Genomic DNA, 26349 nt, shown 5'->3' with positions numbered 1-26349 from the left:
CTCTAGGTGTGAATATTATCATATGCAGAGATGATTCCAGAGAGCCATATTAAAACAGTGGCAACATTTCCCTTCAATAATGAATTTGCGGAATTTTCATAAGCAGACGAATTTCCCTCAGGATTAAAGGCATTGGTCCCTGTATGTGCCTCTGAGCATTAGAACATTTTTTGGTATTAAAAACCTATATGCCATGTTTCAAGAGGCTCTTTGGGTCCATACACCAAATTACAAACCACAATGTTATTAAAAAAAAAAAAAATAAGACTTTCATTTAGAGATTCTAAAACAGTATAACAGAAATAGAAGGTGGTCGCATCACCTTAGTCCTGATTCTGGGTACCCTGTGGAGAGATACCCACAGATTCCAAGCTGTACCCAAAATAGGGTTGCTCTTTTGGAGGATTTCCTGGTTGTTCCCTTAGAATCTGTAGAAGACCTGACATCAAAGGATCGCAATGGGGAGCAAAGTAGAACAAACACGGAATCTTAAGGACCATCTGAGGGTGAATGGTAGCTATCGCCAGTCTTGCAGTGTTGTGGCTGGTTCCCAGGCTCTCTTCTCCAACCTCTTCATCCTTTCTTCCTGGGCTTTGACCTTCATAATTATCCTCAAGGGCTTATTTACCAGATACTCATAAGATTTGCAACTCATATCCAACTGCCTTTTTGTCAACTCTACTTGGATGGCAAAAATGCCCTCAAATCCAAAGTATCAAAGACAAACAAACAAAAAAGAAAACCCAGTGTTCCCCACACTCAACTACCCCATGCGCATCTCAGATGAAGTATTCTGTCTTCACCTACTCAGTGAAGGGAACCAGCACCCAGCCTCTTGTACAAGTTAAAATCTAGAGGACGTAGTTGACAGCTCCATCTACCTCACACTCCTTATCCAACCTAAGGACCGTGTGCTAACTTTTCTCTCCTAAATGCATCTACTTCTCTCACTTAGACCTCAGTAGCCTTATAAGTAGTCTTCCCTTCAACAGCTTCCCATTGCTTTAGGATAATCTCTTAACATTGTATGGTACCTGCCCATATCCCCAGGATCAGGGTGAAATTTGCTTCTCAATTAGCTGTATGGGTACCAGTTAAACTAACTGTCTTTTAGATTGCTCAGCATGTAAAGCTCCCTGTCTTCACAGGCTTGCGTTCCTTTCCAAGATGGTTTCCCTTCTATCTCCCTTCACTCTCCTTCACCTAGTTAAGAGTCACTTCCTTTGATCTCTGTGACTATGCCAAATGCCCTTTTATTTTCTTTTATACAACATGTGCCTCTACTTCTTAGCACTTCTTTTGATTATAATTTACATTCATAAGTTTTATTCATTTAATGTATATAAGTTCCATATATGTTAAGCCATATTGAAGGCAGGACCATCTAAATAGGCCAAATGCCTAAAAAAGTAAAGTATCAGGAAGGGACGCTCCACAAAACAAACAAACAAACAAACAAGCCCAGGTCCAGTTAGTTTCACGGGGGAATTAAAATTAGTCCTAGTTGGTTTCATAGGAGAATTATACAAAAATTTTAAAACGCGGATAACGTCAATGTCATTCAAATTGTTCTGGAAAATGCATAGAAGGGCGATTTCCAAAATGTTCATGAGGCTAGGTTAACATTAATACTCTATACTGACAAGGACATCACAAAAAGGGGAATTTTAGTTGAATTTTTCTTTTGAATATTGATGCAGAAATTATAATAAAGATTAGCAGACAGAATTTGTGGCACATTAAAAAGACAATACATACTGAACAAAAAGGGATTTGTTCTAGGAATGAACTGAAGATTCATTATCAAGTTCACCTTTCAGCCAAAGATTAGGCAGGCCTATAAAATGAACAACAACACAGGTGTATACGTGACCAAACGGGTGCCCAAAAGCGAAGATGAGAAGGCAGGAAGTGACAGGAAAACTGGCTGAATGGAACCTGAGAATCCAGGGAGGAAAGAGAAAGGGGGAGAGTGCTGACACAACGCAGGGATTGCAACCAATGTCATGAAACAATTTGCGTATAATTATTTGAATGAGAAACTAATTTGCTCTGTAAATGTTCACCTAAAAAAGAAAAGTAAAAAAAAAAAAAAAAATGGCATGAATATATTTCTGTAAGTCACAAAATGATGCTGAAACTTTTCAAAATAAAAGTTACCAACATGGAAAAAAAAAAAGATAAATCTATCAAGATGAAACATTTCACAGTGTTTATATGCAAGGATTCGACTTGCATTCAAATCTCGGCTCTGACATTTATTAGTTGTGTGATCTTGTTCAAGTTATTTAATCTCTGTGAATCTGTGTTTTCTTAATTTTGCAGTGAGAATAGTAACAATACCTAGTTCTATAGTTGGGCAAGGATTAAATGAATTGATACACGTAAAGAACTTAGAACACTGCCTTGGATATCAATTGTACCAAATAAGTTTCAACTATTCTTATTAATATAATCATAATAATATTAATATTAAATAGAAAACATCTCTGCAGATACCAAAATATATTTGATAAAATTCAACATCCACTTTTTTACATTAAACAGCTCTTAATAAAATAAGAATTGATACGTATTACCTTAACATGGGAAATATGTGTCTATATCAAACCATCGGCCATCCTGCTTAATGAAAAAATTGAGATGCGTTTCCATTAAAGTCAGAGACAGTGTAAGGAAGTCTGTGATTTTTGTTCTTATTTATCACTTTTCTGGTGGTACTAGCCAATATAATTAGGCAAAAGAAAGAAACAAGATATAGAAATTGGGAAAGGCGTGGTAAGATCATCGTTACTTGCAGATGGTGTAATAACTTAGCTGGAACCCTCAAGGGGATCAACTAAAAAAAAAAGCTATCATAAATATTAAGAAGATTCTGTAAGGTGACTGGGAAGAAAATTAATATGCCGAAATCGGTAACTTTTATAAATTAAAAAAAAAAAAACCAATTGCAGTACAATATGGAATAAAATACCATACGTTTTATTGTAAACAACAAAGGTAGATTATCTTGGTGCAAAGGTATCAAGAAATTAAAACACACATACACACGCACATATGTATATACACAAGTACAAAGACAACTTCAAATATTACCAAGAGACACAAAAAGGACCTCAACATTGAAAAGTCTATCCAAGGTTTTGCATTAAAAAAACCCATCATAATGATAGCAATTCCCTCAATATTAATTTGCATATTTAACAGGATTTCAATAAGAGCACCAACAAATTAATTTTTTAATTACATTCCCTAATTTTAAAATTTAGAGGAAAAAATAAACCAAAAAAAAAAAAAAAAAAGAACCCATTGCTGCCTGGAAAAAGAGAACTCTAAAAATCTGGAAAATGAAAGTAATGATATAATGCCAACTAAACCAAATATTAGAGTATATTATAAAGCAACAATAAATAAAGAAGTGTGGTTCCAGACTAAGAATATAAATGTAAATTAGCAGAACAGAAATTGGAGTTTAAGAATAGATTAATATACTTGTCAATTTAGATTGCTAAAGATGGCATTTAGCCTGAGACCAGAAGAACTAGATGGTGTCCAGCCACCATCAATGACCGCCCTGACAGGGAACACAACAGCGAATCCCTGATAGGGCAGAAGAAGCGTGGGATGCAGACCTCGAATTCTAATAAAAAGACCAGACATAACGGTATGACTGAGACTGAGACAAAGATTAGATTGGACTATAAGACATAAAATGATACCAGTGAGGAGTGTGCTTCTTAGCTCAAGTAGACACATGAGACTATGTGGGCAGCTCCTGTCTGGAGGCGAGATAAGGCAGGGGGGAAGAGAAGCTGGTTGAAGAGACGCAGGAATACAGGTTAGAGAGGAGGGATGTGCTGTCACACTGTGGGGAGAGCAACTAGGGTCACATAACCACGTGTGTATAAGTTTTTGTATGAGAAACTGACTTGAATTGTAAACTTTCACTTAAAACCACAATTAAAAAATGAAAATGAAAGATGGCATTTAAAATCAGTGAGGACAATATGTCTTAATCAAAAAGTGGTGTTTGAACAATTGAGTAATACCTAAATACACCACAGTTTATATCCCTCACAATTCCAGGTAGATCAAACATTTAAACATAAACAAACTCCTGAAATTTAAAAGCATTATTACAACACAACAACACACAACACCCGCTGCGGTTGCGTTGATTCCAACACATAGCAACCCTGTAGGACAGAGCAGAACTGTCCCATAGAGTATCCAAGCAGTGCCTGGTGGAGTCCAACTGCCCACTTTTGGTTAGCAGCCATAGCTCTTAACCACTATGCCTCCAGGGTTTCCTTAGAAATCATAGAATTGTTTTTATTATTATTAGCTGAGAGAGGACCAGGACTAAGTATGAAACAAAAAGAAGACATAAGAGGAGATACTGCCTCATTTAACACAAAAAACAAACAAAAGTTCACCTCCTATTTCCATTTTTGTGATGTCTTTGTTAGTTTTGAGTATTAATGGTAACTTAGCCTCACAAATACTTTAGAAAGGTCCCTTCTATTACTTTTCCAGAACAATTTGAATTACACTGAAATTATCTGCCTTTTAAAAGTTTGTATAATGGATAAAACCTTAAAGTTAAAAACAAAACAAACAAAAAAACCAACCCACAAACTTGTAACATAAGTTCAAAAAATTGTTGCTTTTTTAAATTATAAAGCCCGAAAGGAGGCCCTGGTGGTACAATGGTTAAGCTCTCAGCTGCTAACTGAAAGGTTGGTAGTTCAAATCCACCCAGTGGCTCTACAAGAGAAAGGCCTGGTGATCTGCTCTCATAAATATTACAGCCTAGAAAATTCTTTAGGGCAGGTCTACTCTGTCACATGGGGTTGTTATGAAAATTGACTCAATAGCACCCAACAACAATATCTATTAAAAAAAAAAAAACCCAATAGGAAAGTGGGTAAGGTATATGAGCAAATAATTCACAAGAAAGGAAATACAAATGCTTTTAAGGACAATTTTGTTATGTGCCATTTGAGTCTGTCCTGACTCATAGCAGTCCTATGAACAACAGAACAAAACGCTGCCCAGTCCTGCTCCATTCTTACAGTCCTTCTTTTGTTTGAACCCATTGTTGCAACCACTATGTCAATCCATGTCATCGAGGGTCTTCCTCTTTTTCGATAACCCTCTAATTTACCAAGCATGATATCCTTCTCCAGGGACTGATCCCTCCGGATAACATGTGAGACTTAGTCTCGCTATCCTTGCTTCTAAGGAGGTTCTGGTGTACTTCTTCCAAGACAGATTTGTTCATTCTTTTGGCAGTTCATGTTGTATTTAATATTCTTCCCCAACACCACAATTCAAAGGCGTCAATTCTTCTTCCACCTTCCCTATTCATCCTCCAGTTCCCGCTTGCATATGAGGCAATTGAAAACACCATGGCTTGGGTCAGGAGCACCTTAGTCTTCAAGGTGACATCTTTCCTTTTCAACACTTGAAAGAGGTCTTTTGCAGCAGATTTGCCCAATGCAATGCGTCTTTTGATTTCTTGACTTCTGCTTCCATGGGTGTTGATTGTGGATCCAAGTAAAATGAAATCCTCGATAACTTCAATCTTTTCTCCATTAATCATGTTGCTTATGGGCCCAGTTGCGAGGGTTTTTATTTTCTTTATGTTGAGGTGTAAGCCATATTGAAGGCTGTGGACTTTGATCTTCATCAGTAAGTGCCTTAAGTCCTCAACTTTCATCAAGCAAGTCTGTGTCATCTGCATAATATAGGTTGTTAATGTGTCTTCCTTCAATCCTGATGCCTTGTTCTTCTTCATATAGTCCAGCTTCTCGAATTATGTGCTCAGCATACAAATTGAATAGGTATGGTGAAAGGATACATCCCCGAGGCACAACTTTGCTGTCTTTAAACCACGCAGTATCCCCTTGTTCTGTTCAAACAACTGCCTCTTGATCTATGTACCTGCTCCTCATGAGCACAATTAAGTGTTCTGGAATCCTCGTTCTTCTCTGTGTTATCTATAATTTGTTATGATCCACACAGTTGAATGATTTTCGTAGTAAATAAAATACAAGTAAACATCTTTCTGGTATTCTCTGCTTTCAGCCAGGATCCATCTGACATCAGCTATGATATCGCTGGTTCTTTGTCCTCTTCTGAATATGGTTTGAATTCCTGACAGTTTCCTGTCAATATAATGCTGCAGTCACTTTGGAATGATCTTCAACAAAATTTTGCTTGCATGTGTTATTAATGGTATTGTTTGATATTTTCTGCATTTAGTTGGATCACCTTTCTTGGGAATAGATGTAAGTGTGGATCTCTTCCCGTTGGTTGGCTAGGTAGCTGTCTTCTAAATTTCTTGGCATAGATGAGTGAGCACTTCCAGAACTGCATCAGTTTGTTGAAACTTCTCAATTGGTATTCCATCAATTCCTGGAGCCTTGTTTTCTGCCAATGCCTTCAGTGCAGCTTGGACTTCTTCCTTCAGTACCGTTGGTTCCTGATCACTTGCTGCCTCCTGAAATGTTTGAATGTTGACCAATTCTCTTTGGCACAGTGCTTCTCTGTGTTTCTTCATCTTCTTTTGATGCTTCTTATGTTGTTTGATATTTGCCATAGAATCCTTCAACACTGCAACTCGAGGCTTGAATTTTTTCTTCATTCTTTCAGCTTGAGAAATGCTAAGCATGTTCTTCTCTTTGGGCTTTCTATTTCCAGGTCTTTGCACATGTCATTATAATACTTTACTTTGTCTTCTTGAGCTGCCTTTTGAAATCTTCTGTTCTGCTCTTTTACTTCATCATTTCTTCCTTTCACTTTAGCTACCTGACATTCAAGAACAAGTTTCACAGTCTCTTCTGACATCCATTTTGGTCTTTTCTTTCTTTCCTGCCTTTTTAATGACCTCTTGCTTTCTTCATGTATGATGTTCTTGATGTCATTCCACAACTCATATGCTTTTCAGTCATTGGAGTTCAGCGTGTCAAGTGTGAAATCTATTCTTGACATGGTCTCTAAATTCAGGTGGGATATACTTAAGGTCATACATTGGCTCTCAAGGACTTCTAATTTTCTTTAGCTTCAATTTGAACTTGCATATGAGCAATTTATGGTCTGTTCCACAGTCAGCCCCTGGCCTCATTCTTAACGATGATATTGAGCTTTTCCATTGTCTCTTTCCACAGATGTAGTGGATTTGATTCCCGTGTATTCCATCTGGTGAGATCCACATGTATAGTCACCTTTTATGTTGTTGAAAAAAGGTATTTGCAATGAAGAAGTCTTCGATCTTGCAAAATTCTATCATGCGATCTCCAGCATCGTTTCTATCACTGAGGCCATATATTTCAACTACCAATCCTTCTTCTTTTTTCCAACTTGATGGAACATGGAATTGGGATGCATAAGGACACTAGTCATTGGATTTATGACACACCATAGCCCAGGATGATCTTCTCTTGAGATCCTTATCTTAATTATATCTGCAAAGACCTCTATTCCAAGTAAGGCCAGATTCAGAGTTTCTGCATGGACAAGAATTTTGGGTGGACGCTATTCAATTGGTATGTGCTCACATATGCATAGAATATGCCTGAAGGAAACACAAGAAACTGGCAAGAGTTCTGCTCTTAGGCATAATGTTGTGCCTGATGATCTTTGACACTATTTAACTATTTCTGAAAGAAGTCGCGCTTTTCTACCTTACTTCACAAAACTTGAAAATTAAGCTCAAAAGGAAGAGAACAGGAATAGCTGCCTTCTTGGGAAGACTTCCAGTCTTAGAGTGCTCTGGCCAAGAGGAAATCTTAACGAGATCATAGGAAACTGTGTGAGATTCTCGTGAGCCTGGAAGTAAGTAGTTTCAAACAGGGACTCTGCTAGCTAGAGACCAGGGTAGACCCAGCCACACCAAAGGTGTTCAATAAATATTTGAGTCCTGCAAACTGGAATAACAAAACCAAAAGCAAAAACTATTCCATGCTAGCAGGCAGGAAGACTTGAATTGGTCTTCATCTAGCTGTTGAACCTCTTGCTTTCAGTTTCTTTATTTCCAATGTGGTATTTGTTAATATTTTACTTGTGGTATTTATTAGCATTTCTTTCTATTTTGCATTCCTTCTTTTTGGATTGCTTAAGCTAAAAAGTCCTTAGAGGTCTGTTTATCTCCCTTGTTTTACAGATGAGGGATGTTTGACAACTAAAGTTAATGACATTATGCAGCTACCCTCACAGAAAAGATTGTTTATGAATTGTAAATGAGGATATTATATCCTGGGAAGAAAATGCTGCAGACATTCAGCCTACTACATCAAGGAGGGCTAACAGCTTCACCTAAGTCTACTCAGGTATTCCAAAGCAACACTTGGCTACTAGGTCTTATAAATGGTTTGTTTCAGGTTTTATACATGGTTTGCTCCTTAAAACTTCCAACTTTCAAATTCTTATGGAATCTAGACTTTCTGGAGCCATGGAGGCTGCATGAACCCCCAAAACTATTGCCCTGAAATAATCTTTAACCTTAAACCAAAAATAAAATTAAAATAGTTTAGCTAAATAAGTAAAGAGTGTTTGCCTTGGACATTGTACTCTTTTAAAGACCTATCTATGTGGGATCAAATTGACAACAGCAACTGGAAAGGCTAACTAGGAAGCTTAGGGGGGCAGTGAGTCTGTATCAATGGGGGAGGAACAATTTGGCAAAGGAAGGTGAGAATGGCTGCACAACTTGAAGAATATAATCACTGTCAGTAAATTGTGCGTGTAGTTGTTGAATCGGTGTATATTCTGCAGTGTGCATTTTCAACAACAACAAAAATGAAATTAATTATTTTAAAAAAGCAAACAACTTCCAACTTCTCAATCTTGGAAGACTTACAGTTATTGGTCCTCTATTTACTGTGTTACCAGGTGGTGTTTTAGCCACTAGTGAAAAAGAAACAAGATGCCTGCTTTCACAATGTTTACATTTTAGTGACAAACACAGGACACAGAGAAATGAAAAGTAAACATAATTACGTGAGATAAGTCAGCTGATGAAAAGTGCTACAAGGAAAACGAGACGTGCTGAGATGGGTTAGAGAACTGGGGTGGGGGAAGTCACTTCAGATAGGCTGATCAGAAAAGACCTCTTGGAGGAGTTGACATTTGTCCTTAGATCTGAATAACAGGGAGAAAGCCAGGCAAAAATCTGGCCAGGGTGTATCAGGCACTGGGGACAACAATGATGATGAAACCAGGACAAAATCGTTAATAACACTGATAAAATAGTAAGTATTTATTGAGCACTTACTATGTGTTTCTTCTCAGCATTTTACTCGTACTATTCCATCTAACTCTTTTATTAAGTCTTTTGAGGTAAGGGACTATCATTGTCTCCATTTTTATTGATGAGGAAATTGAAGCACAGGAAGGGTAGACCATTGCCCAAGGTTCCATAGGTAGCTAAATGTTCTGATACAGCATGTATGAAGGCCCTGTGGAAATGGATGTGTTGGAAAAGGAAATATCAGGCTGAGTGGACAGAAGTGGAACCAGGTCAGTGGACAGAAGAACGCTATGAGGGGAAGAAGGAGAGGCCAGATGCTGTAAGTACCCACAAACCTAGCTCAGGAGTTTGGATTTTTATGTGAGGGCAGTGGACAGATTTATAGATGGTTTTAAGGTCCATTCAGAAGAGAGCATGGTCTGATCTATATTTTAAAACAATTATATGGTACAGGAACTAGTGTGAGGATAGTAGTTTGAGTGATGAAGGGTGGCCTTGAGGCCTGAGTTTCTGGAGAAGCTTGAGATAAACAGGGGTGGGGGCATGTCTTAGTTATCTAGTGTTGCTATAATAGAAATGCCACAAGTGGATGGCTTTGACAAAGAGAAAATTTATTCCCTTACAGTCTAGGAGGCTAGAAGTCCAAACTTGGGGTGGCAGCTCCAGGGGAAGACTTTTGCTCTCTGCCAGCTCTGTTGGAAGGTCCTTGTCATCAGTCTTCCCCTAGTCCTGGAGCATCTTAACGCAGGGACCTTGGGTCGAAAGGACGCACTCTGCTCCTGGCACTACTTTCTTGGTGGTATGAAGTTCCCCTGTCTATCTGCTCATTTTCCTCTTTAGTATCTCGAAAGAGACTGACTCAAGACACAATTTAATCTTGTAGATTGAGCCCTGCCTCATTAACACAACAGCCACTAATTCTACCTCATTAAAATCACAGAGGTAGGATTTACAACACATAGGCAAATCATATCAGATGATGAAATGGTGGACAATCACACTGGGAATCATGGCCTAGCCAAATTAATACACATTTTGGGGGGGCGCAATTCAATCCATAATAGGACATCATGGAATTTGTCTAGTCCAGAGCATTCGACCCAAGGTACTTATACTCTGTTCTGCAGTCAGTCCCTGGCTTTGTTCTGACTGATGATATTGAGCTTTTCCACCACCTCTTTTACTACAGATGTCAAAATAGGAATAAATTTCATGTGTTGAACACTAATGACTGAAGACCAGACTAGTTGTTGAGTGAAATCAAGGACATCACAATGAAGAAAGTAAGAGATCATTAAAAAGACACGAAAGAAAGAAAAGACCAAAACAGATGTCAGAAGAGACTCTGAAATTTGCTCTTGAACATTGAGTAGCTAAAGCAAAAGGAAGAAATGATGAAGTAAAAGAGCTGAACAGAAGATTTCAAAGGGCGGCTCGAGAGGACAAAGTATTATCACTACATGTGCAAAGACCTGGAGATAGAAAGCCAAACGGGAAGAACACACTCAGCATTTCTCAAGCTGAAAGAACTGAAGAGAAAATTCAAGCCTCATGGTGAAATATTGAAGGTTTCTATGGGGAAAATATTAAACGATGCAGGAAACATCAAAAGAAAATGGAAGGAATATACAGAGTCACTATACCAAAAAGAATTGGTGGACGTGCAACTATTTCAGGAGGCAGTACATGATCAGGAACCAACGGTGCTGAAGGAAGATGTCCAAGCCACACTGAAGGGATCGGTGGAAAATAGGGCTTCAGGAATTAACAGAATACCAACTGAGATGTTTCAACAAACGGATGCAATGCTGGAAGCGCTCACTCGTCTATGCCAGGAAATTTGGAAGACAACTACTTTGCCAACTAACTAGAAAAAACTAGAAGAGATCCATATTTATGCCTATTCCAAAGGAAGGTGATCCAACCAAATGCGGAAATTATCACACAATATCATTAATATCACATGTGAGTAAAATTTTGCTGAAAATCATTCAAAAGCAGGGAAACGCCAGAAATTCAAGCCAGGATTGAATTTCTCGAGTCATTATGTCTTGATGCAGTTGTTGACAATTTGGCAAAAAAGCCTGATCATCTCAGTGGAAATAGCTGGCTTTATCTAGTTCTTCAACTCTTATTATTTGTTGCCGTCAAATTGCCTTCGACTGATGCAACCTTACGTATAACGGAATAAAGTGCTGTCCTGTCCTGTACTGTCTTTGTGATTGTTGGCATATTTGAGCCCAATGGTGTGGCTGCTGTGCCAATTCATCTCATTGAGGGATTCCCTTATTTTCTCTGGCCCTCTGCTTTGCCAGACAATGTCCTTTTCTAACGATTGATATTTCCTGATGATATGTCCAAAGGAAGTGAGCAAAAATCTCACCATCCTCACTTCTAAGGAGTGCTGGTTTTGTTTCTTCTAAGACTGATTTGTTTGTTCTTCTGGCAGGCCATGGTATATTCAATATTCTTCACCAGCACCACAATTCAGATGCCTCAACTTTTCTCCTGTCTTCTTTTCTCAGTGTCTTGCTTTCGCATGTATATGAGGCATTTGAAAAGACCATGGTTTCAGTCAGGCACATCTTGGTCATCATTTCTGCAACATGCTCCGCTGGTAAGAGAGTCAGATCAATGTGGGGTGAAATTCCTGCCTGGCTATTTGCCAGCTGAGTGACATCAGATGAGCTTCAGTTTCTTCTGTAGAACTGGGGCATTTATATCTCCCAAACTTGATGACAGTATTAAATAAAATCAAGTTCATGTCTTGCCCCAGTGTCTTGGCACTCAACAATACCAGTTCACTGCCCTCCCTTCCCCTTTGGTAGGTGTATGTTGGACATATTAAATTTTTCTTTTATTTCCTCTTATTTACGGTACACATTTAAAGCTATTCCAAATCTCATTGTTTAGATCAAGACTGGAGACTTTAACCTCATCTGTCCTCCCCCTTTACACATATTTGCTTATTGTCTACCTGTTATGTTTCTCAAAAGGTCTCGGGGTGGCACAAACAGTTCACGTTCAAATACTAACCTAAAGGCTGGCTGTTTGAACTTACCTAGCGGCGCCATGGAAGAAAGGCCTGGTGATCTCCCATAAAGATTACCAAAAAAACCCTTGCCATTGAGTCAATTCTGACTAATAGCTACCCTATTTTTTTTATAGGACAGCGTAGAACTGCTCCATAGGGTTTCTAAGGCTATAATCTTTACAGAAGCAGACTGAAACATCTTTCTCCCATGGAGTGGCCGGTGAGTTCGACCTGCCGATCTTTTGGTTAGCAGCCAAGTGCTTAACCTCTGTGCCACCAGGATCCTTTTTCATTAAGATTACAGCCAAGAAAACTCTATGGAGTAGTTCTACTCTGTAACACATGGGGTTGTCATGAGTTTGAATCAACTTGAAAGCAGCGGGTTGTTGTTGTTTTTATGTTTCTTAAACTCTGCTACGGACGGGATGAGGCCATACAATCCAATAGAAATTGCCATCTCTAAAGAATTTGAATCTTTTTTGTACAGTATGATAGGGCCTGTTCACAGTTAAAGAGTAGCCAGAAGCCAACTGGGCACAGAGAAAGATTTTGAGTCTCAAAACTAAGCAGTGAAATGTACTAGCCCACTCCTGATTCTGAATTCCAGGCTCATTCCCTGCATACGCTCTTAAATTAAAATAAATTCAAACGGCTCTCCCCTGCACCCTCCTCCTGACCTTCTTTTCCCTCATACACATTTTTTTTTTTTTTTTTTACCCACTCTAGACAATTAAGAAGGCTATTTCCAAGGAGAATTTAACTCTGGGCTCTATCTTGCCCTTAACTTTGCAATCCCTCAGCTTGTTTCCCATGACGGCCAATTTCCCGCCTCACCATCTCCCTTGATTTTCAGTGTCTTGTTAAACAACCCTTTCCTTCTCTTTTTCTGGCGACTGAGACTGGGAAATTACTTTCTTTAATCCAGGCCCTATTTGTACTTTCAAGGCCAAGAATTCTGGAAGCATCCATGGGTCCAAAATTGTTTTCAGTGAGGGCTGCTCTGCTAAAATACTGTTTTTGTTGGTTTGGATATATAAAAAAAGAGTTTATGTCTGGATATATATGTGTATATAAAGCCAGTAGCCAGTTGCTGTTGAGTTCACTCCGACTTATAGGGATCCCACGTGTGACAAGGTCGAGCTGTGCTTCACAGGGTTTCCAATGGTTGGTTTTTCAGAAGTAAGTCATCAGGCCTTTCTTCTGAGGTGACACTGGGTGGGCTCCAGTCTCCAATCTTTTAGTTGGCAAGCAGCCGAGCTGGTTAACTGTTTGTGTGTGTGTGTATATATATACATATATGTGTGTGTGTGTATACATATATATATATGGAAACTCTGGTGACCTAGTACTTAAGAGCTATGGTTGCTAACCAAAAAGGTAGGCAGTTCTAATCCACTAGGCGCTCCTTGGAAACCCTATGGGGCAGTTCTCCTCTGTCCTGTAGGGTCACTGAGTCAGAGTTGACTTGATGGCAATGGGTTTTATATACATATGTGTATGTATATGGAGTCTACTACATATATATGTATTTATATGTATGTCCACTCTGTCCTACAGGGTCCCTATGAGTCACAATCGACTGGATGGCAATGGATTTTGGGTTTATCTATGTATATATACTACACACACACACACACACACACACACACACACGCATACATATAAATGCTCTGGTAACCATTCTATCTGGCCTGATTTCTAGGCACTGGATATCTGTAAGGAGCTTTGGTGGCATAGTGGTTAAGCACTTGGCTGCTAACTGAAAGGTCAGTAGTTCGAATCCAACAACAGCTCCATAGGAGAAAAGACTTGGCAATTTGCTTCTGTAAAGGTTTCAGTCCAGGGAACTCTATGTCATTTTACTGTCACGTGGGCTCTCTATGAGTTGAAATTGACTCGATGGGAAGAAATTTTTTTTTTTTTGCAATGACTGTATGTTATGTGAGAACCTTGATGGCATAGTGGTTAAGAGCTGTGGATGCTAACCAAGAGGTCAGCAGTTCAAATCTGCCGGCTGCTCCTTGGAAGCCCTATGGGGCAATTCTACTCTGTCCTATAAGGTCATTATGTGTCGGAATCGACTCGATAGCAACGGGTAGGGATTTACGGGTATGTTCTTTTCCCTTCTTTAATAGTTAACTGCTTTAATTTCCTTATCATGTAGTCATATGTTCTAGTTTTCTATGTCCAAATGCAATTAAAAGCACCCTTCGGGTGTTCTGGTTTTAATCATTCTGTGTGTGAGCATTCCCATGGCTCAGAAGAGCCCTCTGCCTCCTCTCAGATGGGGCCTTTCTCTGAGAAAGAACAGAAAAGCCAGCATGAGCTCTGAGAGCGATCCCCACTTCCTGCAAAGCACCACCCCACTCCCCAGACTTATGCCAAGGAACCAGCTGTCCTCCCAACAGTGGGATGGTGCAGTGGCTTCAGCCACACCTGAGTTAGGGAAAACACTGCTGCCCTGGACTGGCTTTGGGACCTTAGGGACTGACGGATTTTTGTCTGTTAATGGGGATACTGATAACTATCTTATCATTAGGACTGGGAACATATACAGCTTCCTTAAAAAATTAATGGTGTTATGATAATCATTATTCTGGAAAGTTTCCGGAGAAGCCATACGTTCCTTCTGAATCAGATTCCTGCCACAGCGCATTATGCCAGCGCTCTTCCAACTATCTGTGACGAGTGTTCCTCCCACATTTGACTAGGGGGCGGGTCATACCCCATGTAACTCACCATGCCAGTTCCATTACTCCTGAACTGCTCTGTATCGCAGTCACAAGGATGTGCTCACTGGTCACACCCTTGGAAGTCCTAGCAATGCCCAATTGCTGTAAAAGTTTTAAAGTTCTTATTCTCATTTTCTGACTTATCACAGACTAGTAGCAAATAGTTTGCAAGCTTGCAATGATCCTCGAGCCACAGTTTAAATAACATACTTTATGCTGTAAGCCTTTTGCGGTCTAGCATGTGCTGGGCACTTGTGAGGCACCGGAGGTTGGCTGATGTACTTTCTGCTTCCCCAGAACATCAGTGCTTAATAAGGATTTGTTAACTGCCTTTGTGAACAAGTGAAGGGTCTGTCCTGATCCCAGCCCAGCTCACCACAATAACTGTGACCACTGGTTCATCTCGATGGCTGAGTAGGGACTTTTGTTCCACCCTCAGGCTTGACTTGGCATTTAGGTGGGAAAGGGGATTTGATAGGAATCCTTCCTCTTGTCATTAGGCCAAGGAAAATATCTGGGCTGGGAGTCCAAGCCTGACAAAAATCAAAACTAAAAACCTTGGCAGACTTCCAAATGCTGATGCAGCTTCACACTCACTTTGTGTCATTCTGCTGGGGGTCATTTTCTGAAGCTAACTGCCCGATTCTTCCAGGCACTGGACTACGCTCATGTTGTTATCAGTGGAGGCTACATGCAGGGACCAATGTTCTTTAAAGCACAGCAACAACAACAACAACAAAAATCTCCATTCAGTTGGGAAATTAAAGGTATGGTTTCAAATCCCGTTACTGTGAAACCCAAATGCTTATTTGAAGAGTTAGACATACATAACACAGAAACAAACAAAAGCCTGTAGATAGTATCGAAAATTTGTTTTTATCATTATCTGCCATTGAGTCAGCCCCCAACTCATGGCAACCCCATGAACAAGGAATGATTGATTGCGGATAGGATCCTTGTGATCCACAGGGTTTTCACTGGCTGATTGTCAGAAGTAGACTTCCAGGCCTTTCTTCCTAGTTCATCTTAGCCTGGAAGCTTCTCTGCAACCTGTTCAGTACCACAGCAACACACAAGCCTCCACTGATAGATGGGTGGTACTGCACATGAGGTGCGTTGGCTGGGAATCGAACCTGGTTCCCCTGCATAGCCAAAACCAAACCCATTGCTGTAGAGTCGATTCCAACTCATAGCAACGCTATAGGTCAAAGTAGAACTGCCCATAAGGTTTCCAAGGAGCACCTGGTGGATTTGAACCACCAACCTTTAGGTTAGCAGACATAGCTCTTAACCACTATGCCACCAGGGTTCTCCTGCATAGAAGGCAAGGATTCTACCACTGAAGCATCATTGCTTCAGTATTGAAAATATTGGAGGATAATGATGATACACTTGCAGTAACATTTGTGTTCGAGCACAGGTGACAAATTTATACCCAAATTCCCTCCTGTTACTCCTTGACTGACAGTATTAATCAATCATCCCACCTCTTTTCTGATCTTACATATGGCTTCAGAATCTCAGCATAGAATTCAAAGGCACGGCCAGTCTATGGGAGATGATAAACGGGATGAGAGGTACTTGGCTTCCTGATGTAGTACTTTAGAGTTTATAAAGTGCTCTTCACAGGCATTACCATTTTAATCCTCACCTGTGATGTAGTAGCTTCAATTAACAATGCACATAATTATTCACCCAGGAGAAATGGAAGCACTCAGAAATTAAGGCGTTTGTTCAATGTTTAAAAAGTAAGTGGCGGAAGTAGAGGTTGGGCCCTGCTCCACCGCTCTTGCGTGGTCCAGGGGAAGGCAGGATTTATTACGTTCCTTTGTTTTTTTTTTTTTGGTGCACCAGACTCTTAGTAACTGTAGCTCATTGAACCCTCCAGTCAACCTTGTGAGCGGTATTATTATTTCTAATTTTTGGATGAGGACAGTGGGGTTCAGAAGGGCTCATGCTCAAGGTCATAAAGGTAGTAAAGGAAGAGTTAAGATTTGAAGCCTCATTTCTCTGAATCTGAAGCATGTTTCTTTTTCTGCCCATGTGGTCTCCACCTTCCAGCCTTCCATTGGCAGGGAACACTGCTAAGAGTGAGACATGACAAAGGTGTTTGTCATTGTTGTAGCTGCTGTCGAGTCAGCCCCCCACTTGAGGTGGACCCATGCACAACAGCATCAGATGGCTGTGATCCAGGAGATTTTCACTGGCTGATTTTCAAAAGCTGATCGTCAGGCCTTTCTTTCTAGTCTGACTTAGTCTAACAGCTCCACTGAAACCTGTTCTGCATCATAGCAACACTCAAGCCTCCACTGACGGATGGGTGGTGGCTGCACTTAAGGTGCACAGGCTGGAGATGAAGCCGGGGTCTCCCATGTGGAAGGCGAGAATTCTACCTCTGAACCACCATTGCTGCCACCAAGGTGTTTACCAGAGTATTAAGGACAGTGGAAACTTGAACATGACGTTGATGCTCAACCTTAGAGAAATGATTAAACCTTGTCGTATCGCTGCACTGGAATGAATACTTGCAGCTATTAGAAACGGTTCATATGATGACTATGTAGAAACACGTGAATGTGTTTACAAAATAACATTAAGGACTTGTATGTGTATTGATTACATCTATAGGGAAATTATGCATATGTATGGATGATGAGTAAAAGACAAAGAAAATATCTTTTGGCTGGGATACAGGATGATAAGATGCTTTAAAGTTGTGTTCAACATAATGATTTAAAAAAGGTTTATGTGTCCCTGCATCAAGAAAATCTGGCTATAGGAAACAGGTAAAAATAATCGCTGATTAAAAATTTTACCCTTAAGACTTGCAAGAATGCATTTCCGAAATAATGAAAAGGGCTAATGACATTTCGGGTAAAAATTAAATACTGTACTGATTGAAAGCAAGTGGAAGTAGTGGTATTAGAATGAAAATTTGACATTGGAAACTTTGAGTATTTAAGTGGCAGTTTGCATAGTAGAGAGATCTAGAGGCCCACACTGTGTTTTGTTTCATATCCTCCATGCATTCAACTCTTCTGCCTCTTAGATATCACAGTGAGGTTCTAGGCAGTGACTTTGAAAATGAATCCCACATATATTTTTTTTTTTTCCTGGATGCTGTAGGGCATGTGAATTGATCTTAGCTCTATTTGAGTTCTTTGTCTCATTCAAAAGGTAGTCTTCCATTTAACAAATCTCCAACCACCTCTCCATCCATTCAAGAGACATTTACTGAGTGCTAACCGAAATCCATCAGCTACTCCTTGGAAACCTATGGGGCAGTTCTACTCTGTCTTATAGGGGGTTGCTATGAGTCGGAATCAACTTGATGGCAATGGATTTTATAGTGATCTAGGCCTTGTGAGGGAACACTGGTGGTGTCGTGGTTAGGTGCGATGGCTCCTAACCAAGAGGTCAGCAGTTCGAATCCGCCAGGTGCTCCTTGGAAACTCTGTGGGGCAGTTCTACTCCGTCCTATAGGGTCGCTATGAGTCGGAATCGACTTGACGGCAGTGGGTTGTTAGGCCTTGTGAGGAATCCCTGGTGGCATAATGGTTAAGAGCTACAGCTGCTAACCAAAAAGTTGTCAGTTTGAGTCCACCAGGTGCTCCTTGGAAACTCTATGGGGGCAGTTCTACTCTGTCCTATAGAGTTGCTATAAGCTGGAGTAGACTTGATGGCAATGGTTTTTATTTTTTTGGTTTTAGGCCTTGTGAGGCTTTCAGAATATAAGAAAATGGATCTGTCTTCAGGTTGCCGAGAGTCTAGTGCAGGAGAGAGACAAAGTGGAGAGACAACTGTACATAGAGCTGTATTGGTCTCCTAAGGCTGCCATGACAAAATGCTGCAGACTGGGTGGCTTAAAACAACAGCATTTATTCTCCCACAGTTCTGGAGGCTGGAAGTCCGAAATCAAGGTGTCTGCAGGGTCATGTTCTCTCAAAAGGCTCCAGGGAAGGAATCCTTCCTTGTCTCTTCTGGCTTCTGGTGGTTGTCAGCAATCCTTGGCTTATAGATGCATCATTCCCATTTCTGGCTCAGTCTTCACACGGCCTTCCCCCTATGCCTTATCTGTCTTTGCGTCTCTCCTCTTTTTTATAAGGACATCAGACATATTGGAGTAGGGCCCATCCTACTCTGGTATAACCTCATGTTAACTAACCTCATGTTAACTAATCACACCTGCAAAGACTATTTTACTGGTACTGGGGGTTAGTAATTGAACATATCTTTTTCGGGGACACAAAATCCATAACAAGTGTCTATCAAGAGCTAAGCAGGAGACCATGTCTGGAGAGCTCTAAGACCACTGGGCAGTGGCATCTAGCTTCACCAAGAGTCAGAGAAAGCTTTTCAGAGGAGGTGATGAACAAATGAGCCCTGCAGGATGAGAAAAATTTAGCCTTGTAAAATTGGGTGGGGAAGAGAAGGGCACTAATAGTGTTCCAGGCAGTGAGTCGTACTGGGAAAAGGTATGGAGGTAAGAGAGCATGGCCAATTTGGGAAGCTTCAAGTGGTTCGTGTGGCTACAGAACAGGGTGCAAGATGGGAAATGATATATAGAAAATCAGACAGAGGCTAGATCATGAGGGGCCTCGAGTGCCAAGACAAGAAGGCAAGATAAAGCAGAGCGATTGACTAGCATACCAAGTCAAATCAAAGTCACCTGCTGCTGAAACTAAAAAGAATCAGGGCAGCCTCAGGGTATGAGGAGAGCAGGGAGAGTCTGGGATGACTTGAGGTCCCCAGCTGAGGGTTATTGTTGTGGGCTGCCATCGAGTCGGCCCCCAACTCATGGTGATCTCATGCACAATGAAACAAAATGCTGCCCAGTCTTGGACTATCCCCATGATGGGTTCTTTGCAGATTAAGACTGTTGTAATTTATAGGGTTTTCACTGGTTGGTTTTTGAAAGTACATCATCACCAGGCCTTTCCTCCTGGTCCATCTTAGACTGGAAGTTCTGCTGAAATTCATTGAGCATCAATAGCAACACGCAAGCCTCCAATGACAGACGGGTGGTGGCTGTGCATGAGGTGCACTGGCTGGGAATTGAACCTGGGTCTTCCGCAAAGAAGGCAAGGATTCTACCACTGAACCACCAGTGCCCCCTGACACATAGTAAGTGCTTGGTAAGTGTTTGTGAGTATTCTATTTGTCACTGTACCCAGTACAGATTCCTCTCCCAACCCCTACTTGCTTTTCTTTGTCACCTTGAGGGTGGAGACTTGGCACAAAGGAAGGGTATAATCAATGCTAGTGAAATGAAGTATGAATAAAAGGGGAAGTGAATCTAGTGGGAATTGACAAGGCACCACAGTCAAGTGACACTCAAGTGTCATTGTCTTGGATGACTGAATGCCAGTCAAACCCTGCTTACTGGTGTAGTTTGGCATCATGAAATGCCAGAGAGTCAACAAAGCAGCTGCTTTCCAACACATATGGAAAAGAAGAACACAGTCCTGAATTCCTAGGACCTCCTGCCATTCTAAGTAGCCCTTATGGAGCAATAGATAAGTGCTCGGCTGCTAACCCAAAGGTTGGCAGTTCGAACCAACGCAGCTGCTCTACAGGAGAAAGACCTGGGGGTCCACTCTCGTAAAAGTTACAGCCAAGAAAATCCGATGGGACATTTCTACTCTGTCACATGGGGTCGCTGTGCGTTGGAACCAACTCAATGGCACCTAAGAACGACATAAAAACAACACACCATTCTCAGCCTCTGGGTCCATCACCAGACTGTACCAAGAGTGGGCAGGAAGCACACCATTCTGCACCATAAAACAGCCCCTATAAAACAGCCCCCGTGTGTGGTGAAACACGCCACTCAATTTCTGGAAAAGCTTCTTGGTGTTGTTAGTTGCTGTCAAGTTGATTGCGACTCACGGTGATCCCATGTGTGCAGAGCAGAACGGCAACATAGGGTTTTCAAGGCTGTGGCCTTTCAGAAGTAGATCGCCAGGTCTGTCTTCCGAGGTGCCTCTGAGTGTGTTCAAATCACTGATCTTTGAGCTATTAGTTGAGTGCTTAGCCGTTTTTGCCACCCAACCATGATGTAATGACTTCCTTGCTCTCTAGGCTTGCTCCAAGCCCAGCCCACATAGCTACAAGCAGCATGACTCAATCAGCAAGCCCTGGTACCCCACAGGTCACTGAGATGGCCGCTGAAGGAAGTGAGATGGCACCTCGTCAGAGCATGATCCTCACTTAGTGACTCCAGCCACACCTCCCCTGGGAAGGGCCAGTCACCCATTATTGTAGTCGGACACATTTTCACCTCTCGGCATAGTGTACCTCCAATCTTGTTATGCCGCAAGGCAGCAGGAGGGAATGCGGGTAATTTGACAAAGCAAGTCAAATGACAACAGCAGTTCTTATCGTCACTTGAAATGCATCAGGTCACAGAGCTTCTGCCAAAGTGCTAGCAGGCAAGCACCCGAGTTGAGCTACATCCGCTGCATTCGATGATAACATCCAAAGCCCGGCTGGCTGCTGTGTCTCACCTAGTCCTCCCTTCGATGTGGACAGCTGCCTTAGGTCATGAACTCTATTGGAACAATGCCAAGATGATGACCTTCTGAGGCTCAAGGCAAAGGCTGGCTCCTCAGATGGATGGGGAGCTTCAGGTTAAGGCAATTTTATTAGTGAACATATCTTGTGATTGCTCAACTGTCATGCAAACACTAGATGACAAGATTCCTGGGGGACTCTGAAATCCCAGCTCTAAACTGAAGGACTCATCTTTGTTGGTTATTTTTAGTGATCACTCATCAGGTGAGGTTGGAGCATGGGAGCCCTTGTGCACTGGCTTGGGGCACTGAGTTTGAGATTCTGCTCAACTACGACCTGTCAAGTGGCCCATGGCTGTCTCAAGGAGCTACTGCTGGGAAGTGTCACTTTTATCCTGACCCCATTACCTGAGTTCCAAGGGTCCTGCCCTAGGCTCTCCTGGGCCTTATGTGTCCCTCCATTTCAGCACACCTCACTGGAATTGCAGCTAACTAGAAACACTGGTGGTGCTGTGGTTAAGAGCTACAGCTGCTAACCAAAAGGTCTGCAGTTAGAATCCACCAGACACTCCTTGGAAACTCTATGGAGTAGTTCTACTCTGTCCTGTAGGGTTGCTATGAGTCAGAATCAACTCAATGGCAGTGGGCTTGGTTTTGGTTGGGCACCCCACCTGACATCCCTGGGTGGCACAAACAGTTTGTGCCTGGCTACTAACTTAAAGGTTGGCAGTTTGAACCCATCCAATGATGCAGCAGAAGAATAGCCTGGCAATCTGCTTCCATAAAGATTGTTGTTGTAGGTACTGTCGAGTCAATTTTGACTCGTAGCGACTCCATGTGACTGAGTAGAACTGCCCCATAGGGCTTTCTGGACTGTGATGCTTACTGGTGCAGACCTTCAGGTCTTTTTACTGTGGAGCCGCTAGGAGGCTGAAACTGCTGACCTTTCGGTTAGGTTAGGAGCTGAGTGCTTAACAACTGTGCAACCAGGTCTCCTTTGTAAAGACTATAGCCAAGAAAACCCTATGGAGTAGTTCTACCTTAACACACGGGGTCATCATGAGTTCAAATTGACTCAACGGCCATGGATTTAGCTTTTTTTATACCTCACATGTCTCGAAAACCTGCTTATGAGTGCCACCCTGAGGATGAAGGCCTCATCTCCATGAGGAGGGCCCGGCATCTGGCGCATTGCCAGGAATATGATCGTGGCATGGCATAGCACTGATTGCTACTCACGGTGACCCTTTATGACAGAGGAGAACTGCCCCATAAGGTTTCCTAGGCTATAATCTTTACGGAAGCAGATCCCTAGGTCTTTTCTTCTGTGGAACAGCTGGTGGGTTTGAACCGCTGACCTTTCAGTTGATAGCCCAGCGTTTAACCATTTCGCTACCGGGGCTCACATTGCCAGGAGTATAGACTGGGCTCAATTAAAGTGTCATGAACTAGTCAATAGATGAATAAGTGAATGAATGAGTGAACAAAGGAAGAAATGGAGGCAAGAAAGTCAACCTGCTGCTGAACAAGGTTGGGAAATAAAGTAGGGTGGAGCAGACCCAGACTGAAAGAAGAGAACCAAACTCCATCCTGCTCAAAGCGGCACATAGAGCAACAATTGGCACGTAATAGATGTGTAATAAACTATGACAACAAACATTTACTAGGCACTTTCTCTCTCCAGGCACTGTGCTATGCCCCTTACGTGGATTGCCTCATCTAATCTGTGCACTTAAACCCCGCAAGGAGTTGATATTACTTTTGGCAATGCGAATGCAGGAGCCAGTGACTTATACTGACTGCCTAATACATGGCAAGCAGGAACAACATGACTTCTGATGGAAACTTCCTTCTTGCCCTCTTCCTCTGGTTTGCTTTTGTCCATTCCTTAACACTCAATTGAAGCATGTTCTCCTCCACGAAGCCTATTGTCTTAGTTATCTAATGCTGCTGTAACAGAAATACCACAAGTGGGTGGCCTTAATGAACAGCAATTTATTCTCTCACAGTCTAGGAAACTCGAAGTCTAAATTCATGGTGCCTACTCCTGGGGAATGTTTTCTCTGTCAGTTCTGGGGGAAGGTCATTGTCATCAATCTTCTCTTGGTCTAGGAGTCTCAGCACAAGAACCCTGGGTCCAAAGGACTCCGGCCTTGTGCTGCTTTCTTGGTGATATGCGGTCCCTTTCCTCTCCTCCAGCTTCTCTCTTTTTTATCTCAAAAGAAATTGACTCAAGATACAATCTAATCCTGTAGATTGAGTCCTGCCTCATTAACATAACTGCCTCTAATCCTACCTCATTAACATCATAGAGGTTAGAATTTACAACACAAAGGAAAATCACATCAGATGACAAAATGGTGGGGAGCAATACAATACTAGGAATCATGGCCTAGCCAAGTTGATACACATTGTGGGGGGACACAACATAATCCATAACACCTTCTGTGACTGATTCCTATGAGGTGTCTCTGTGTTGTTCTCCCATGATTCCTTCTGGAAACCTCTATCCTGGTATGCATTATTCTGTATATAATTAGTTCTTTGTGCATCTGCCCCTCATAGGAGGGGGTTTCTTGTTGTCAGGTCCTGTGACTGATGTCTTTAAATCCCCAGCGTTCAGTCCAATGCTTTGCACATTGCATCAGCTCAGGATTCACTGTTGAATGATTGAATGACATGGAAGAACCTGCCTGAATCATTCTTAATTCATAAAGAGCAAGCTTGGCTAAAGCAGTTCGGCATTTCAACATGTGCAAAAGGGCTACACATAGAGAACTGTGAATATAAAACAAAATCCACAATCCTGGGCCGCACTAAAGGATAAAGACGCGATAGGATAAACCTTAAGATGGGGAAAAGAGGCCCCGGGGAAGTGAGGTGCCATATACTGAAGGAACTCAGCGTCTCAGAGGCAAAGGAATACGGAATGTGGCCACTGCCTTCTTGTTAATTCTGGGGCGCAATGCTTGCTTTATGAATAAAGCCATGTCCTCCACTTGCAACTCAACTACTGCAATTCCATTCTAAAAACCCATGGGATACACAAGATCCTTTTAGACCAAATACGGAGGCTACGACTATTACATAGGTCGGAAATTTTGCCTAAAACTCTTACTTTTTAAAAATGAAATCTGACTATATCCAAACCAGAAAATTCCATTTTATGCTAACAGAGAGTCCTTAAGGAGCCTTAGCAGTGTTACAGCTCTGGGGTGGAATTCCTCGAGGAGGCTCTATAGTCATGGCTGTTTCTAGGGGGCACACAAGTTCTCCTCAGGGGTCACAGGTCCCTGGGTGAAGATCCAGAGGCAGTGAAGTCAATAAGGCCAACTTACGAACTTACCGCCACCAGAAAGGAAGTAGTGCCGAAGTATTTTATGAAACAGGGACATTTCTAGCCTTTGAATACTTAATTCTGAGAGTCATATCAATGTAGAGAGAATGCTCAGCCTGACAAAGTCTACCTTTGAAGTTTTGCTAATGAACTCCATCTTCGTTGAACGTGCATATACATGCACGTGCACACACAGCCACACCCACCCTAGTAGAGTACATACATGTTGTGCTATATCACCCCATTTTAACCTCTTGGTTCAAGAGGCGGAGAAACCACTCAAATATTTTTCCAACTCACCAGGAAAGATAATCATTCAACTTGGTCTTACCCTGAGGTAGTTGAGGGTAAAATTTGTTAGCCCCATCCTGGTGATGTTTTTGGACAGCTGATCCAGGACCTGAGGATCTTGTGCCTAAAGAGAAGGGGAAAAAAAATCACCTATTTACCCCAGTAAGATGGTCCCAAGAAAATCTCAGACTGTGTTCCAGCTGCTGAGAAAATGCAATCACATCATTGCCAACTATCGGCCGAGGGCTGGTTGCTTCAGATGAATTAATTTATGTTTTGAAGACACTCGTATGTAACACTTGAGGAAATGTTCAAACAATTGTGTAAGGCCCATTGTCCAGGAAAACGAAACTGACTCAGCTGTGGTCTCAGTTCTGGGGAAAAATGGCTTCATTTTCTCTCTCAGATGCTCTGGGACTATGTCTTCAGGGTCATTAAGTCAAACCCAGAGACATTGGGCTCAGATGTCACTCACGAAAGAGGGCAGGAATGTGCTTTAGAGCTGGCTTTGGTTTCCTGTCCTGATGATATTGTCATTAGGTGCTGCAGAGTCGATTCTGACTCACAGCAACCCTACGCACAACAGAACGAAACGCTGTCCAGTCCTGCACCATCCTCACACCCATTGCTGTGCTTGAGCCCATCATTGCAGCCACTGTGTCAAGCCATCTTGTTGAGGGTCTTCCTCTTTTTCAGTGATACTGATAGTACTGTTGTTTTTAACAGCTTGGAGTTGAGGATTGTATTTGAAAACTTTGCAAGTGCTATGAAAATATACGTATAAACCCAACCAAACACATTGCTGTTGAGTCAATTGACTCATAGTGACCCTTCGGGACAGAGTAGAACTGCCCCACAGGGTTTCCAAGAAGTACCTGGTGGATTCGAACTGCCAACCTCTGGTTAGCAGCCATAGCACTTAACCAGTATGCCACCAGGATTTCCATGTATATGTATGCGTATACGTATACGCATATGTATATGTGTGTGTATATATATATACATATATATATATACTTTTTGAGCATTCTAACTCTTCTCCCCATTAACTGTGACTAGATATTGATGTCCTTGGTGGTTTTCTCCAGCAGGACAGTAAGGGTAAGCATCACAATTTCCAGAATATCAGCTACATTTAAGAAAGGGGTGCTCAGCTCCATGGACCACCCTAAATGTTCTGTACGGCAAGA

The 26349-nt window shown here is 41.7% G+C and overlaps 1 protein-coding gene across 10 annotated transcripts in view; it reads right to left on the bottom strand.

Moving 5' to 3' along the window:
- LDB2 (LIM domain binding 2) overlaps positions 1-26349 on the bottom strand; it is a 486472-nt gene that overhangs the window by 62654 nt on the left and 397469 nt on the right. For 9 of the 10 annotated variants that reach the window (XM_049887015.1, XM_049887014.1, XM_049887013.1 and 6 more), the window contains exon 5: positions 25200-25283. The exons of the other annotated variant lie outside the window; for it this stretch is intronic. In XM_049887015.1, coding sequence (XP_049742972.1) covers positions 25200-25283 — 84 coding nt within the window. The remainder of the gene's footprint in view (positions 1-25199; positions 25284-26349) is intronic. 10 annotated transcript variants of the gene reach the window in all.

The sequence above is a fragment of the Elephas maximus genome, chromosome 5 (genome assembly GCF_024166365.1).
Source record: "Elephas maximus indicus isolate mEleMax1 chromosome 5, mEleMax1 primary haplotype, whole genome shotgun sequence".
Classification (NCBI taxonomy): Eukaryota; Metazoa; Chordata; class Mammalia; order Proboscidea; family Elephantidae; genus Elephas; species Elephas maximus.
Note: the sequence above shows the minus strand (reverse complement) of the source record. Positions and strands in the feature narration are given on the sequence as shown.